Source organism: Trachemys scripta, chromosome 7, assembly GCF_013100865.1.
Source record: "Trachemys scripta elegans isolate TJP31775 chromosome 7, CAS_Tse_1.0, whole genome shotgun sequence".
NCBI lineage: Eukaryota > Metazoa > Chordata > Testudines > Emydidae > Trachemys > Trachemys scripta.
In genome coordinates, this window is record NC_048304.1 from 54,601,938 (window position 1) to 54,620,271 (window position 18,334).

The following is an 18,334-nucleotide window of genomic DNA, read 5'->3' on the forward strand; positions in this document are numbered from 1 at the left end:
TGAGCATCGCTTCCTGGGGGCAGTCTGACCTCCAAAGGTCCTGGACATGCCAGGGAGTCAGCTGGTATCAGTGGGATTGGCTCCTCCCTGCCTTGTGAAGACAGAGTAACACAGCACTGATTTCAGTGCTGCATTATAGAGATTTTTCCTATCCTTTGTGGGCAGTCTCTGGTTATTATCCTGCTGGCTGGCTGCTTTGGGCAGCATTGGCCATTCTGAGGCATGTTGCAGTTCTTGGTATCTTACCTGCTGCAGTTTTCTCCTATCCCTCATGCTGTTGGGTTTGTTTTCTCCACTCTCTGCCCCCTTCTCAGGATAACTTGATGCTGGAGAAGGCCTGCATGGCCGTGGAAGAGGCAGCCAAAGGAGGTGGGGTGTACCCAGAAGTCTTGTTTGAAGTGGCACACCAGTGGTACTGGCTCTATGAACAGACTGTTGGTGGGACCCCGGCGCAGAGAGAAGGAGCCACTGGTTGCAGCGCGAGTGGTGCCCGGGCAGGCTCTGAAGCAGTGCGCGGATTGACAGACAGCAGGGTGACTGCTGAGCCCACCACTGTGACAGTGGCAGCTGCAGTGACAGCAGCAGCCACAGTAGTGCCGGTGATCTCTGTGGGGTCAACTATCTACCAGCAGCATACGATGGCTGGGCCGGCAATGGCACATGCACACACCCAGGGCCTGCACCCCTACACTACTCTCCAGACCCATATACCCTGTAACCCCCAGTATATTGGACACCCAATCCAGCACATGCCACGCCCAGCAGTCTTCCCTGTGCCTGGCTCAGCGTACCCCCAGGTGAGTCACCATCAGTGGCCTGGTGTTCTATAGATAATCCTCTGTGTTCATGATAACCTAGCTCAGCTTCTTTGAGAGGGAACATAGTCTAGTGGGGTGAGCTTGGGGTGGGAACCAAGATCTCTGGAGCTCCAGTCTCAGCTCTGCCACTGATTCACTTAGTGGTCTTGGCAAGTCACTTCATGTCTCTAACCCAGCTTTCCCATCTGTAAAGCAGATTTATTTACTTACCTCCCAGGGGTGGATAATGCATGTAAAGCAACTTGAGAACATTAAGTGTAGTATTAGCTTTTGGCATTACAACTGTATTGCTATCGTGCCCAAAGTATGCTAGGCACACTACAGAAATGTCCCATCCCTGAAGAGCTGGCAGTCTAGGCAGCAGAGGTGTAGGGAGGAGGGCGTTAGATTTATTAGGAACTGGGTAAACTTTTGGGAAAGGGGGAGCCTATACAGGACGGATGGGCTCCACCTACACCAAAATGAAACCAGATTGCTGGCACTTAAAAAGGTCGTAGAGCAGTTTCTAAACTAAGGGCTGGGGGAAAGCCGACAGGTGTGGAGGAGCACATCGTTCGGACAGAGACATCCCTTAGGGCAGGATCTATTAATGGAGATTCTCTATGTTCTAGTAAGGAGGAGAGTATGGAAGATAAAATACAGGTAGGATCTGATGAGAAACAGTCAAATATTAAAAAGTCTCATTCAATTACATCGGTAATGGTGGCAGCTAAAAAGTGACAAGATTTTAAAGTGCTTATATACCAGTGCTAGAAGTCTAAATAATAAGATGGGTGAACTAGAGTGTCTCGTATTAAATGAGGATATTGATATAATAGGCATCACAGAAACTTGGTGGAATGAGGATAATCAATGGGATTTGTACCAGGGTACAAAATATATCGGAAGAACAGAACACGTCGTACTGGTGGGGGAGTGGCACTATATGTGAAAGAAAGCGTAGAATCAAATGAAGTAAAAATCTTAAATGAACCAAATTGTACCATAGAATCTCTATGGATACTAATTCCATGCTCGAATAATAATAATATAGCAGTAGGGATATATTACCGACCACCTGACCAGGATGGTGATAGTGACTGTGAAATGCTCAGGGAGATTAGAGAGGCTATTAAAATAAAAAACCTCAATAATAATAATAATAATAATGGGGGATTTCAACTATCCCCATATTGACTGTTTATGTATCGCCTCAGGAGGGGATGCAGAGATAAAGTTTCTTGACACCTTAAATGACTGCTTTTTGGAGCAGCTAGTCCTGGAACCCACAAGAGGAGAGGCAATTCTTGATTTAGTCCTAAGTAGAGCAAAGGATCAGGTCCAAGAGGTGAATATAGCTGGACTGCTTGGTAATAGTGACCATAATATAATTAAATTTAACATCCCTGTGGCGGGGAAAACACCACAGTAGTTCAACACTGTAGCATTTAATTTCAGTAAGGGGAACTACACAAAAATGAGGAGATTAGTTAAACAAAAATTAAAAGGTACAATACCAAAAGTAAAATCCCTGCAAACTGTATGGAAACTTTTTAAAGACACCATAATAGAGGTTTAACTTAAATGTATACCCCCAAATTAAAAAACATAGTAAGCATAGTAAGAGAACCAAAAAAGTACCACCGTGGGTAAACAACGAAGTCAAAGAAGCAGTGAAAGGCAAACAGACATCCTTTAAAAAGTGGAAGTTAAATCCCAGTGAGGAAAATAGAGAGGAGCATAAACTCCGGTAAATGAAGTGTAAAAATATAATTAGGAAGGCCAAAAAAGAATTTGAAGTACAAGTAGCCAAAGGCTCAAAAAGTAATTGTAAAATTTTTTAAGTATATCAGAAGCAGGAAGCCTGCTAAATAACCAGTGGGGCGACTGAACGATCGAGATGTTAAAGGAACACTCAAGGACGGTAAGGTCATTGCGGAGAAACTAAATGAATTCTTTGCATCGGTCTTCATGGCTGAGGATGTGAAGGAGATTCCCAAACCTGAACCATTCTTTTTAGGTGACAAATCTGAGGAACTGTCCCAGATTGAGGTGTTATTAGAGGAAGTTTTGGAGCAAATTGATAAACTAAACAGTAATAAGTTACCAGGACCAGATGGTGTTCACCCAAGAGTTCTGAAGGAACTCAAATGTAAAATTGCAGGACTACTAACTATCATTTAAATCAGCTTCTGTACCAAATCACTGGAGGACAGCTAATGTGACGTCAATTATTAAAAAGGGCTCCAGAGGTGACCCCAGCAATTACAGGCCAGTAAGCCTGACTTCAGTACCGGGCAAACTGGTTGAAACTGTAGTAAAGAACAAAATTGTCATATACATAGATTAACATAATTTGTTGGGGATGAGTTAACATGGTTTTTGTAAAGGGAAATCATGCCTCACCAATCTACTAGAATTCTTTGAGGGGGTCAACAAGCATGTGGACAAGGGGAATCCAGTGGATAGAGTGTACTTAAATTTTCAGAACGCCTTTGACAAGGTCCCTCACCAAAGGCTATTAAGCAAAATAAGCAGTCATGGGATAAGAGGGAAGGTTCTCTCATGGACTGGTAACTGGTTAAAAGATAGGAAACAAAGGGTAGGAATAAATGGTCAGTTTTCAGAATGGAGAGAGGTAAATAGTATTGTCCCCTAGGGGTCAGTACTGGGCCCAGTCCTATTTAGCATGTTCATAAATTGTCTGGAAAAAGTGAGGTGGCAAAATTTGCAGATAATACAGAACTACTCAAGATAGTTAAGTCCCAGGCAGACTGCGAAAAGCTACAAAAGGATCTCACAAAACTGGGTGACTGGGCAACAAAATGGCAGATGAAATTTAATGTTGATAAATGCAAAGTAATGCACATTGGAAAACATAATCCCAACTATACACATAAAATGATGGGGTCTAAATTAACTGTTACCACTCAAGAAAGAGATCTTGGTGTCATTGTGGATAGTTCTCTGAAAACATCCAGTCAATGTGCAGCGGCAATCAAAAAAGCAAACAGAATGATGGGACTCATTAAGAAAGCGATAGATAATAAGACAGAAAATATCATATTGCCTCTATATAAATCCATAGTATGCCCACATCTTGAATAGTGCATGCAGATATGGTCACCGCATCTCAAAAAAGATATATTGGAATTGGAAAAGGTTCAGAAAACGACAACAAAAATGCTTAGGGTTATGGAACGGCTTCCATATGAGGAGAGATTAATAAGACCGGAACTTTTCAACTTAGTGAAGAGATAACTAAGAGGGAGTATGACAGATGTCTATAAAATCATGACTGGTGTAGAGAAAGTGAATAAGGAAGTGTTTTTTACCCCTTCACATAACACAAGAACCAGGGGTCACCCAGTGAAATTAACTTTAAACAAACAAAAAGAAAGTACTTCACGCAATGCACAGCCAACCTGTGGAATTCGTTGCCAGGGGATGGTGTGAAGGCCAAAAGTATAACTGGGTTCCAAAAGGAATTAGATGTGTTCGTGGAGGATAGGTCCATAAGTGGCTGTTAGCCAAGATGGTCTGGGATGTAACCCCATGCTCTGGGTATCCTTAAACCTCTGACTGCTAGAAACTGGGACTGGATGACGGGGGCATCACTCAAAATTGCCCTGTTCTGTTTATTCACTCTGAAGCATCTGGCATTGGCCGCTGTCGGAAGACAGGATGCTGGGCTAGATGGACCTTTGGTCTGACCCAGTATGGCCATTCTTATGTTCCTATGACTGATATCCAGCTTCCTTTCTAGGGTGTCCACCCAGCATTCATAGGAGCACAGTATCCCTATTCTGTAACAACACCATCTCTGGCAGCTACAGCAGTGTCATTTCCCGGTGTGCCCGTCCCATCCATGACACAGATTGCAGTGCACCCGTACCATGCCGAGACAGGACTGTCACTGTCTTCCAATGTAGCAAGTGAGTATCTTGGCCCCCAGACTCTGTATGTAATAGAAGTGTGGGTCATAGTCCTCCCAGTTTTATCCCAGACAGGACCGATGCGCCTAGGACAGGACTATCACTGTTTTGAAATGTGCCCAGCGTGTGCATCGCAGTCCAGAGATGCACATGCAGAAGGAGGTTAGGCCCATGATAGGGAAACAACTAATGCACCAATCAGAAGTAAACCAGCAAGTGGAACTTCACAGTATCGATCCATTGAAGTTTCCAGAGTTTCACTCCCTCAGACTGAATTGAGGCAGATACCTGCTAGCAGTCTGACTCCAGATAACTGGGTGAGCTTTATTTCTCTCTCCTCCCATCTGCAGCCCTTCAAGTAAGGGAAGGCACGTGTGTCATTTGTGATGCTGTGAGGTACTTGGGGCAGGAGGCAGCCAAACTTCTGCCACAGAGACTTCCAAAGCCTTTGTCATCTTCGTGAGAGCTTGGAAATGGTCTTGCCCCAAATGCACTTGCTTAGGAGAGAGGGTTTTGTCAGCAGGAGTACGTCAGGGACAGTCTCTGAGTGACTCTGCCATGCTGCAGTCTGGCTGGAGTTCAGCCAGTGTGCAGTGCTGGGAATAGCTGCTGTGTGTGACTATCACTGATCTGCTCCTGTGGGGCATGGCTCTGGCAGGTGAAAGCTGGACCTGGGCTGAATTACACCATCATTTTCTACAAGAACAGTATTGCAATTGGAAGTGGGCTGGCTCTTACTGTAAGTACTGCCAGTGCCTCCCAACTGATAAAGTTCTGGAAGAGCCAGCACAGCGGGGGCATTTGCCAGACATGTTGTCCTCCCTCCCATCCAGATGCTCAGGGAAAAGGGGCTCTTCTTTCTGCTTTTTTTTTAAATGCATTTTCACTCATTTTAACTAATGTAAAAATGACTAGAAAAACCTTGGAGGTCTCAGGATCTTAAAACTCCCCAAGTCTGCTCAGCCCAGCGCCTTTACTTTCAGCTTCAGACTTCAGCTGTGCAGTGGCTGTAACTCTCAGCTTAGAAAAGCAGTTGCTGTTCTCTTCCCTGATGTGCTGGAGTCTGCAGGCTGCTTGCTCATCCTAGGTTAATGTAAATGAATACAAAATGCCCCCTCTCTGGCTGCCAGGATGCGACTTACCTGAGTTTGGATTCTCTTGCAGTTTATGTACTCTCTAGTTTTTAAAACACTGTTGCCAATGCCTGGATACTGTTCAGAAAGTGCTTACCCATGTGATGGTGTCTAGGTCTGGGTGATGCTCAGCACACCCCTAGGGGTCAGTCTCCCTGGCTTGCCTTGGCAGGGATTTCACTTAGCTTTGTAATTTGTGTTTCTGACATCTTTCTGTCTGCTTGTGTGATGAGGTCAGATAGATCTGGTCATGAGACACACATTGTCTCCTGGGGAGCGTGCATCTGACACATGCTCATCTCTTAACTAACGTATACAGCGACAGAGGAGCATATTTTGAAAAAAACATGAATGAGAAGAAATGAGAACATAGACTTCTCCCCAGGCTGACTCGCTTAGCCAGATGGATGTAGTTGCATATAGGGAGGTTCTGAAATAATGGCATCTACTCTGAAGCTGTGAGGCATGCCACAACTCTCCCTATTAATGCCCTTCTCTGGGGGAGATTCAGATAAACTTTGATCCCTTGCCTGAGTCCATCTTATTGACTCACTTAATGTTACTTAAGATTGTACATGCATAAATTGACATAACATACCAGCTTCTACCATGTGTACTTGGGGAGATGTTTCCCTCAATTCCTTCTCTGCCCTCACAGAGCTTTTTTAGAGGTTTTCCCTCTTGAGTATCGGTTTAGCTTTATTGATGCTGGCTCTGCTGGAAGCTCAGCTGTCATCTCCATGGTCAGAGATGTAAAAGCACCAGTGGCTGGTCTACAATAGGACGTTCGCCATACTGAGCTTTGTTGGAGTCACAGCGATGCTACGACGACACTGCAGATGTAGCTGAGGGAGGGGGAGTGGATCCCACCTCACCTACTGTTCCACCCTTCTTAATAGCGTTCCTTCTGAATGACTGTCCCAGCCAACTCTCAGTGGAGAACTCAGCTGAGGTACCCTGGGCAGAGACCCACCTCCTTGGGCAAGTCACCATCAGAGGTGTTACTTAAGCCCAGTAAAGGCACTGGAGTCAACAGCTCTCGTGACTCATGCTGCCCTCTCTGTTCAGCTGAGTTGCCCACTGTTCGCACAGACATTGGTCTGAAACGTCATTTCAGTTTTCCTCAAGCCCGAGTTGCAAAGAAATCAAATGGTGTATTAATGAGTCCTACCATCTGTAGCACATGGTGTGCAGAGTGGGGCAGGAATGCATGCAAACTGACCCTCTTTAGAAGACTCAGTTCCTGTTTCTTAAGCAAAATATGGATCTTATTTCCATTCTGTGCCTTGCAGCCCAGTTTTTTCCAGTCCACTTAAAAGGGGTGTCTGCTGTTCTCCACCAGTATGATTGCAGCTTTCAAATGGGGCAGTTAGCAGGATGGCATGGGTGGAGAAAGGGGTGCATGTGTCATGAGGGAGAAGGTGAGTTAAGAACCTTTTCCTAGGCTTGGTTGTATGTCCTAATGCTGCTGTTTCTTCTCTCCAGTAGGGAGTGTCCATGCGGGGTCAACATTCCCAGCAATTCAGGGGGCTCCCTTGACGGCTCTTTCCTCGCAGCCCAATTCCCTTGTTACAGGAGGCTTTCCTTCAGAGGATGAACAGCACAGTCAGCCTGTGAGCCCCCAGGGTCTGCACTACCTCCACTCTGCCTACCGAGTTGGTAAGGACAGCCAATCATGGCTCTCATGCCCTCTCGAGAGGGATTCAGGGCAGGGCTGCAGGAGGCTCTCACAGCTGTATGGTAATTCCCTCCTGCACCAGTCTGGTGATTATGGCACCCTGGGGAAGGATTGTTCACTGTCACGTGTTGATTCTGAGGTGTGGAGACAGGGCAATTTCAGACTGTCCAGTATCTCTGCTGAGCACTGTCAGTCTGCTGTAGCTACGTGGACAGGAAGGGTAGATAGACATGCAATGGGGAAACAGTCCAATAATCCAGCAAATGAATGTTCAGGAGTTTGGGTAGGTTATGAAGGGGATGAAATGAAATACAGCTCTGCAGGCAAATGAGTGTTCAGCAGCCATGTAGAAGACTGGGATTCAGTTTCTGCTGCTCTTAGCAGAGCTGTTAAGCTATGGCCATGCCTCCAGTTCTCGCTCTCCCTGGGCCACACATGTGCCCATATGCATTCCTGGGCAAACTGGCTACAAGACAATAAATAATCCCCCAGAAACCCCACCTGGACTGTCACTGGCCTGGGGGTGTTGGAGTCCCAGGGCCTGTGACTGGTCACAGATCATATTAATTTATATGGTGCTGTAAATTTTACAAATACGTTCCCTGAAGAATGTCTACTGCGAGACAGGTACAACAGACACAGGGCAGTAGGTTGAGGCAGGGAGAGCCAGGGTAAATCTGGGGCGAGAAGCTGTAAGGGAAGGGTGCCTGGAAGAGAAGTGGCTTTTCAGGAGTGCTCTGAGGGAAGAGAAGGTGCTCATCAGCCAGTAACCGGGGGAGTTCTTCACATGATTGCATGTCTATTCCATTTCAGGGATGCGCATGCCCTGTGCACTAGCATCAGAGATTTTTCCTTTAGCGGTACCTGTCCATGTGGCGCATGCACCCTCGGCAGGCTTGTGCTGCCGTGCCATGGTATAAAGGGCAAAGCTACCCCCAACCCCCTAGATCCTTACCGCCTGTGATGGTTGTCGGTGCAGTCTACCTTGCGACTGCAAGTGTTCTCCCTGTCTGAGTGTTTATATTAGGTGTAGTTTTTTTTACTAGTAGGTTTCCTTTTTCTTCAAACTGGTGTATTAAATGCACACTATGGTTCCTGGCAGTTTGGGGTGCCAACGCCCAGTACCGGGGCATGTGTCAGTCCCCAGGCTTCAAACCTTGTGATGGATGCAAGAAGCCAGTGCCAGTCAGTAACCTGTGCTCCAGGTGTTGAAGTGCCTAGGAGAAGCTCACATCAGGGACAGGGAGGCACCAAGCTCCTCTGCTTTGGGTAGAAGCGCTCCTCCTGTCATGGCAGAGTCTCGATGCTGATGATCATCTCTGGTAATGAAGAAACAGCATTGAAAACTGCACAGAGGGACCTGTTGTCTAGGAGATCATGTTTCCCTGGCACTACAGTCCAATGAACAAGCTGGGAAGGAGGGTAGCGTGTGCTTGGTGCCAAGGCACTCCCCAGTCCAGACAGCTCCAGCACTGGTATGGGTGCCGTTGAGACCCACCTCTGAGGAATGCCATTCAGTGGTATCGTCACCTCTCCCTGTGCTGTCAATGCTTGAGGCATGTGCTGCGACAAACCATCTGCTGAATCTCTTGGTGCCAGCTATGCCCGCGGTTCAAGAGACATCTCATCTGGTACTGAGTGATTCTTGCATGTATTTACCAGCTACAAGAATTCAGTACCCGGTTCGGCAGGCACTTCTGGACACTCTGGGTACCCCCTTGTACAGTACTGTTGAGACGCAGGCAGGCAAAGATTTCCCTGATGCTGTCCTCTCTGGACTCCTGGCACCAAGAGGTTCCATACCACCTTGGTCAGATGATTCAGGATCATTGTCAGAGTCAAAAATTGGGTTTTATGTGTTGCAGCCACATCACATAAGCCATCATTCTTCTCCAAGAGGTTTTCACCTCAGGTATCCAGCAGAGCCTCCGTGTTGGTTGGCCAGTAGGGAGCCGCTCTGTGACCATATCAGTGGCTCTCTTGGAACCTGTGGGGTTTTCCCCCTGCCTCCAGATTGTCTATGAACCCTCCCTCCTCTGCATCCTTCAGCAGGTGTCATGAAGCATGCAGGCAAGAGCTGCTTCCGGTACCGAGCTTGGTACTGAACACGGGTAGTCTGCCTCAGTGACTCCCCCTTTGGAGGAATTGGGGGAAGCTCCACCTCAGCCAACCTTGGGTGTATCCTCCTGATTGCCCAATGGGCGGTAGCATACAGTGTTTCCTCACCACCCCCAAATGATTACAGGGCCCACCAGGGCTTCTTAAAGAGGGTGCCTCCCTCCCGAGATATCCCAGTCTCCTGCATGGCTGCTGAATGCTTGTTTGTCTCAAGGAGTAAAGGGAAAAGTTGCAGGAGGGTATCGCCTGTGCTGCCTCTTTCGTTCGCCGTGAGCTCATCCAGACAGCCTGGGAACACCAAGCAGTTAGTTTGACATTCTCATCAAGGACAGGTTGCCAGTTTCTCCTACCCTGGTGCTTTCCGAAATGCTAGCCTGCTTCCTAAGTGATTGGTCCCACATCCAAAGCCTCACACAACCAATGAGGAGAGGCAGCTGCATGCTCTCGATGTCAAGCATGCCCTGGCGTTCTACCTGGAACACACCAAGCCCCTCCGCAGATCGAGCCAGCTCTTTATTGCGATAGCACAAGGATTAAGGGCCTTCTGGTGTCCTCTCAGAAGATTTCAAATTGGATCACCACCTGCATCCGTACTTGTTACGAGTTGGCACAGGCTGTGCCTCCACCGATATTGAAGGCTCACTAGACTAGGGCTTAGGCATCTTCTGCTGCCTTCCTGGCACACATCCCTATCCAAGACATCTGCAAGGCCGCAACGTGGTCTTTGGTACACACGTTCACAATATATTATGCCATTACCCAGCAAGCCAGAGATGACGCTGGATTTGGCAGAGCTGTGTTGCAATCCATAAACTCCTACCTGACTCTGATGGTACTGCTTGGGAGTCACCTACAATGGAATGGACATAAGCAAGCACTGGAAGAAGAGATGACAGTTACTAACCATTCGTAACTGTTATTCTTCAAGATGTGTTGTTCATGTCCATTCCATGACCCGCCCTCCTTCCCCACAGTCAGAGTTCCGGCAAGAAGGAACCGAGGGCGGGGGGAGCTGGTGGTGCCTCTTATACCAGTGCATTCGTGCAATACTCCATAGGGTGCCAGAGCCGGTCCCCTATGGATACCACTGAGGGAAAAACTTCCAACACTGATGCATGTGGCAAGCACGCATGCCTAACATGGAATGGACATGAGCAACACATCTCGAAGAACATCACTTACGAAAGGTAACTGTCTTTTCTTACAGACAACACTGTGGTGATGTTCTGTGTGAACAGAGAGTAGGGGCCAGTCATCGCTTCTGGGCCAAGAAGCAATACTGCTTTGGGAGTTTTGCATCAACGGCTCAATCCGCCTCAAAGCCTCCTGCCTTCTGGGTGTCCAGAAGAGTGTGGAAGACCTGTTGAGCAGATCATGTACCATGAGTGGTCTCTCCACCCAGACAGTCAGACACATTTTCCAACCCTGTGGCGTTCCCCACATAGACCTGTTTGCAATCCAACGACACATCAGCTTTATTCATGAGGAGGTCATAGTTTGGGGTCTCTGATAGATTCTTTCCAGGACAACAGAAAAGTGTCCAACGTATGCATACCTTTGGTTCAGCTCCTACCCTGGGTGCTGTTAAAAACCAAACACCTTCATTATCCTCATAGCACCGGCGTGGCCTCGCCATCATTGTTTTCCACACTGCTGACCCTCTCTACCAGGGTTCCACTGACACTACTGCCAGACCTGGACCTGATGTCATGGGACCACGGTCACCTCCTTCATCCCAACCCGGAGCCCTTCACCTTACAGACTGGATGCTCCATGGTTAACACCTCAGGAGGAGTTCTGTTCAAGGGATGTGCAAAATGTCCTCTGGAATAGTAGAAAATCTTCTAGGTGTACTTACCTCTTTAAGTGGAAAAGATTCTCCCTCTCGTCTCAGCAAAAAGGTGTTTCTTGGTTCCAGGCTCCAATAAAACATGTACTGGACTATTTGTTATACCTGCAACAGCAAATTCTGCCCATTAGTTCCATCAGAGTGCACCTAGTAGCTCTCTGCTTTCCGCTGTCCAATTGGTAATCACGCACTTCTTTGCAACCCCATGTCACTTGTATCTGCATCCGATCCGCAAAAATGACCTGCGGATAGCCACAGATTTACAAGGTTTTAGACATAAAATTTGGATTCGCAATCCACAGAAATGGTCTGCGGATGTGGATATCTGTGGATATGAAGCGGATAGCTGTGGATTTGCAGAGCTCTATCTATTGGGTTAGGGTTAGGGTTAGAAGGAATTGAGGGGACTCGGGTCAGGAATTGAGGGGACTCTGTCCTTTATGTCATTGTGTAGCAGCGTGAGCAGAAGGTACATGTGCTGCCCTGACAGGTACTGCTAAGGGAAAAATCTCTGGTGCTAGTGCACTGGGTGCACACACCTGAAGTGGAATGGACATGTGCAACACATCTCATAGAACAGCAGGTACCAAACAGGTTAGTAACTGTTTTCTGGTTGCAGCCACAGAGGCAGGATGATGACAGTCACCGAGTGGAAACGGTAAATGAGAGCACTGAAGCATGAGGGCTGAGAGGGAGCGTGAGTTGGGGGGGGAATGTGGTGGAGGCCTGTAGGTGAGGACAAGGAGCTTGAAATTGATGCTGTAAGTGATAAGCCAGCGAGAGGATGGGGGAGGGCACAGCTAGGAAGAGGAGCGACCAGACTGGAAAAGCTGAAATGACAGAAGTGTGGGCATTGCAGCATAACTGCATGGTCTGTCTCTTGCAGCTGAACGTGCTGCTTTAGATTGTCTGTTACTGCGGGGCCACTGTGCCCCGTTCTGGTGTCCGCAACTCAGGAATGGTTAGCTGGAGAGGGTTCAGAGCAGAGCTACAAGTACGATTAAAGGGCTGGAAAACGCACTCAATCTGGTTAGCTTAACCAAAAGAAGATTAAGGGGTGACTTGATTTGTCTAGAAGTACCTACATGGACAACAGATACTGGATAATGGGCTCTTCAGTCTAGCAGACAAAGGTATAGTAATGTCCAAAGGCTGGAAGATGAAGCTAGACAAACTTGAGACTGAAAGGAAGGCACAGATTTTTAAGAGTGAGAATAATTAACTGTTGGCACAATTTACCACGGGGTGTCATAGATTCTCCATCACTGGCGATTTTTAAGTCAAGATTGGATGTTTTTCTAAAAAAACATGGTCTAGTTCAAACAGGAATTATTTTGGGGAAGTCCTATGGCCTGTGTTATGCAGGAGGTCAGACTACATGATCACAGCTGTTCCTTCTGGCTGTGTAAGCTCTGAGTCCATGAACAAAGGAGAACCAATAGCAATGCTATTAAGATGTGCTGCTAGGATACCAAACTGCCAGCTCACCTAGCAAAACATTTGGGGTCTCGCATGCAACCAGAACTGCCAAGAGCGCTAATGAAGTCCCTTTGCAGCCCCAGGGAGCTGTTTGCTCGGCAGAGATTTCCAGCCTGGGATTGGTGTGGGATTGCTAGCTGCCCTTCTGTTAGTTATCTTCAAGGTGTGCACTTTATCTCCTGTTTGCTGCCAGAGGATCTGCTCTGTATGCAGTGGCGGTGTAGCCATGTCGGTTCCAGGGTATGGTGGGTGAGGTAATGCCTTTTATTGGACCAACTTCTGTTGGTGAGAGAGACGAGCTTTTGAGCTTACACAGAGCTGTTCCTCAGGTTGGGGAAATGTACTCATTGGATCTGATGTCAGCCTACAGGATGATATAGAGCTAGGTCAGCTGGATAGGGGAAGAATCTCCATGGGGTCAGGGTGCCTCTTCCTTGCTTGTTTGGAATGCTGTTTGACTGCCCCCTTCCTGCAGGGATGCTGGCACTGGAGATGCTTGGCCGGAGAGCTCACAACGACCATCCCAACAACTTCTCCCGCAGCCCGCCCTACACAGAGGATGTGAAATGGCTCCTGGGGTTAGCTGCCAAGCTAGGTAAGGAGCAGTGGAGCTCTCTGGCCCTTGCATGCAGGGTTCTTTGCCCTGGAGGGAAGGCCCTGTTTTCTCATCTCCCAGGGTAGAATCAGTGGGCCTCAGAATTGAACAACTGCACCAGGAAAGAATTGTTTGGGTCCACTTCTGCCTCCATTCCCTGGGGTGTTTGGGAGAATCCCAGCTCCCCTCAGCCCATTCAGTGGTGATCTCTCTGGAGCACATGGAGTTGGACAGGACACAGTGCTCCAATAATTTCATTAATTGGCATTTTCAACAGCCCCTAGGTGTTGCAGTCCAGGCCACAGACCTAAGACACCCCGTGCCATCCCTGCCTTTCCTGGTATTCATGCTCTCTGAGACCCTCTGTAATGATAAATGCCTGACTCACCAGGAGAACTGTGTGGAGAAGGGCAATTCCATTTCACTGAGGATTTCGATATTTCCAAACTTACTTTCAATAAAGAACAAAAATAAAAAATGGAAATTCTTTGTGAAAGGAAATGGAGCCCAGGGGCAGGTGGATTGCACCACAGCTTTGGACCCTGGAAGCCCTGGCTCTCCAGCCCTGGGGCAGACTGAGTGGCTGGCTGGGACCATGGAAGCCTGGGAACCCCACATGCACCCTGTCTGGTTTCTTTGGTAGTTCAGCAAAATGTCACCATCTCCACAAAACGTTCCGATTTTGCCAGCTGACAGATTGCAACAAAACAACGTTCCGTCAGGATTTCTGAACAGCACATGTCTCCAGTTCTATTTCCCTAGCCCTCTTTGGCCTGGTCTGAACAGCAAATTTCTGATTCTCCCACTTAGCCACCCCTGCAAGCGGGAAGAGCAGGCCTAGACGACAGCCCAGCTATACTAGGGTTTCCACTGTTAGTGTCACTGGGGATCTGCATTGGTTGTAGTGCAGTGGTGGAAATTCCAAAATTGTCCAGTTTTACCAAGGACTTGATGTTGTGTGTCCATGTGTCCCAGGAGGGAAGGCAGAGGGAATGGAAATGGAGGCTAGCTAAGTGTCTTGGTGGTTGGATGATCCCCCCCCAATGCACAGTTTCCTTTCATGTTCCTTTAAAGGGATGTAAGTTGGGAGAAACGCCAGGAGTGGGACCGTCTCTCCTCACCCCTGATAGATACTTATGAGTGTGAACTCTTGTCCCCTGGAGTGTGGTTGTGTTTCCTGGTCTCTGCCTCTCCCTCGTACGGGAAGTACAGCTCCAGACGCTGGTCTCTCCAACTGGAGCCAGTGCTGCCAACTTGGGAGCTGATTGATTTCTCATGGGTTGGTTTCTCCTCTCTCCTTGACATCCTGTTGCTCTTGCCCCACTTTCTTGTGCAGGTGTAAACTATGTACATCAGTTCTGCGTTGGTGCAGCCAAGGGGGTGCTGAGCCCTTTTGTGCTGCAGGAGATCATCATGGAAGCACTACAGAGGCTCAACCCTGCCCATGTCCACAACCACCTGCGCACTCCAGCCTTCCACCAGCTGGTGCAGCGGTGCCAGCAGGCATACATGCAGGTAGGGTGCTGCCTGACCCCTGCTGCCAGGCCAGTTTCTCTGAAACTGCAGGCACTGCTCTGGCATGGGGAGGGAGGGGAATCCATTGGCTGTCTGATTGGGCTGATCTGTCTAGCTTTCTGAACTGGTGCATCAAATGGGAAATCTCTTCCCAGCACGGAGAGACTGTCTCCAAAGCACGCCACAATACCCATTCTTCCTCTCCCTGTCCCACTGGCACCTGCCAGATGGAGTGTTTGCCTCAAGGTGCCTGCTCCTGTCTCCAGCCCTGTGGTGGAGCGTCTTACCCCATTGCTCCATGCACCCTACACCTTTCATTGTTCTCTTCCTTCCCCACTTCTTCCTGCCTCCAAGTTCTACCTTATTTTTCACTCTTGCATCCTCCCCTCTCCCCCACTCCAGGTTTTCTTCCCACATCTCCTGCCCAAACTGGCTGCCTCTTTCCCTCTGTTTGGGTCCCCTCTCTTACCATTTGTAGCTCCCCTTTTTCAGGTTTCCAGACCGTTTTCTACCCTTCTCCCGCACTTCCATTCACAGGTGTGTAGAGGAGGCAGGCTGGCCGGTGGCCCTGGGAGTGCCTAGGTATCCCAGGTTTATTGAAAACAGGACAAATCCCAGTTTGTGGCCAGCTGGGATGGGATAGGGCTGTGCCTCCAACCCAGGGCAGTCCTGGCAAAAATGGCCAGGGGACCAACCCACACACCTGTTGCTCCGTGAATAAATTATCAGAGGGGTGAGGACACTGATCTAATAGCTCTGTTGAATATATTAACCTGCCACCTAGAGACTGTTTGGTGTAACAGATCTCTGTGTGAGAACTACCGAAGCTTGACTTGAAATGTTTTTACAAAATACGTGAAAGGAACATCCTCTCATGCACTGGGCCAGCAGCACTAGAGCCTCAGCCAAGAGACTTGTGGGGGTGACTGTTTCAGGCCCCTGGAGCAGAAAACGTGGAGTTACCCTGCAGCAATTTAGCATCAGTGTTACTCAAAAGGGATAGGTTTCAGAGTGGTAGCCATGTTAGTCTGTATCAGCAAACTGGGAGTGGTTGGGTCATTACAAAACCTAAACTTAATTTCCCCAATACTAATTTCTCCCTACTGTTACTCACACCTTCTTGTCAACTGTCTATAATGGGCCACTCTCAATACCACTTCAAAAGTTACTTTTCCTCCCTTCGTATCCTGCTGTTAATTGATTTATCTTGTTAGAATGACTTCACACTTGGTAAAGCAACCCCCATCTTTCATGTATTTATACCTGCTCCTGTATTTTTCACTTCATGTATCTGATGAAGTGGGTTCTAGCCCATAAAAGCTTATTCCCAAATAAATTTGTTAGTCTGTAAGGTGCCACAAGGATTCCTCCTTGTTTTTTCAAAAGGGATAGCTTCCCTTGCCCTGGTAGCAGTGGGAAGGAGGTGTGGAGCAGACACCGTGAACGTGCTGGGGTGGATGGAACTATAAATGGCCCTTGTGTGTAACCTGCAGAATGCACGTGGCCTGCTAGAGGCTGCGTCTGTGGAGCTGACTGGGGTGTGGGGGATTTCCTTATCCCATGGGAATTTTCTTTGCTGCACTCTGATAGGTTCTCTCCTTCAGAAGCTTTGTAGTAGCTGCCTGTTGCAGAGTAAGGTGGAAGACCTGGATTTTCATTCAGTGTCCCCGTTGGTTTCCGTGGGGTGTGAGGCATAGCGCTGTCATCTGTTGTAGCAGTTATCCTGCTGGTCAGAGCCTCTGAGTCTTGGTGCTGGTTTTGGTAACCCTTATTGCAGAATCCTGTGATGTTTCACCCTGGGAGCAATTGAGCCCTGTGCTGAGCACTTCACAGCCAGTGTTAAGGGGAAGAGAGCAAATACCTTAATGCTGTCTCCTTGTCCCCCCAGTACATCCACCACCGGTTGATCCACCTCACCCCAGCTGACTACGATGACTTTGTGAATGCCATCCGCAGCGCCAGAAGCGCCTTCTGCTTGACTCCCATGGGCATGATGCAGTTCAACGATATCCTCCAGAACCTAAAGCGCAGCAAGCAGACCAAGGAGCTGTGGCAAAGGGTCTCTCTGGAAATGACTACCTTCTCCCCGTGACAGTAGGCAGAACGCTACAGACTTGCAGACCCCCACCCTGGGTAGCTTTAGTTCCAATCACACCATCGTTCTTTATGGTGTCTTTTTTATTTTAGTTTTAACTTGTTGGAAACCACTGATCTGATGTATTTATACCGTGACATTCCTCTCCAGCGCCACTGCATAGTAGTGCTCGGCATCACTTGCTCTTCCTCTGACCCCCTGCAGGCCATGGCCTTCGTAAGGGGGAGGAAATAAGAAGCAGTTGAGCTGGCTTCCCTGCGGTGTATCCTTGATTTCGCTCCGTGCCCCCAAGGCTGTCCCACGAGCGGTTTGCAGTGTGTGCGCGCGTGTTTGAGGGCGGGGAGAGTCTGTCTTCAAACAAATATTTATTTTGGCATTTATAAATGTGTAAACTTCTTTTTTTGTATGGGCTTCTCTCTCTCTCTTCACACGCCAGCTTCTGTCAGGGAGGCTGGGGCTGCGCTCTGCAGAGCCAGAGCTCCCAGGCCATTCCTCGCAGCACCACCTGCTGAGAGAAGCTGGAGTAGCAGGGAGCTCCTCGCTGCCCACCCACCTCCACAACTCCCTGCAGCAGCTTCTGATGGGAGAGGCTGGGACTTGGAGAGTTGTGTACCGGGACTGTGCTCAGCTGCCTGGAGGCCTGGCTGAGCTGCTGGGGCTCTTTCCCAGGAGTCTTGCTGCCCAGGCACTGCTGGCTCCGTAGGATGGTCTGAGTTGTACAATCGTGTTCCTTTGGCTGGGGTATTACTCTCCTGTAATCAGTTTCTTATCCCTGGTCTCTTCTCGTTCCCTGATTAAACACTCATTTTCTTAGACTGATTCCCTCTTCTCTCAGCTCTGGTGGAATGTTCCTGCTGTGGGCCAGTGATAGCTCTTGAAGGGCTCACAAGTACTTTGCACTTGGGCAAATCCAGGCTGGTAGAGGTGGGCGTGGGGGTCGTCGCTTTCAGTAAAACCGTGGCAGGTTGGAGAATCTTTTGCCTGGCACAGCACTGGAAGAGGACTTTTCTCCAAACCGTTCAATAGACAGCACCTTAGCTGGCCTATCTATCGGGGGCTGGGAAGTTCCTTCTGAATTCTCATGGCTGAGTGTAAAAGGAGTGGGGATTCCCATGTGTTCTTGCTTAACATTCACTGGCC

The 18,334-nt window shown here is 48.4% G+C and overlaps 1 protein-coding gene across 2 annotated transcripts in view; it reads left to right on the forward strand.

Moving 5' to 3' along the window:
* ZSWIM8 (zinc finger SWIM-type containing 8) overlaps window positions 1–18,013 on the forward strand; it is a 122,546-nt gene extending 104,533 nt beyond the window's left edge. For both annotated transcript variants that reach the window (XM_034775129.1, XM_034775130.1), the window contains 6 exons: window positions 315–797; window positions 4,564–4,732; window positions 7,351–7,524; window positions 13,465–13,584; window positions 14,921–15,099; window positions 16,988–18,013. In XM_034775129.1, the coding sequence (XP_034631020.1) occupies window positions 315–797; window positions 4,564–4,732; window positions 7,351–7,524; window positions 13,465–13,584; window positions 14,921–15,099; window positions 16,988–17,191 (1,329 nt within the window). In that variant the 3' untranslated portion in view covers window positions 17,192–18,013. The remainder of the gene's footprint in view (window positions 1–314; window positions 798–4,563; window positions 4,733–7,350; window positions 7,525–13,464; window positions 13,585–14,920; window positions 15,100–16,987) is intronic.
* The last annotated feature ends 321 nt before the right edge of the window (window positions 18,014–18,334 follow it).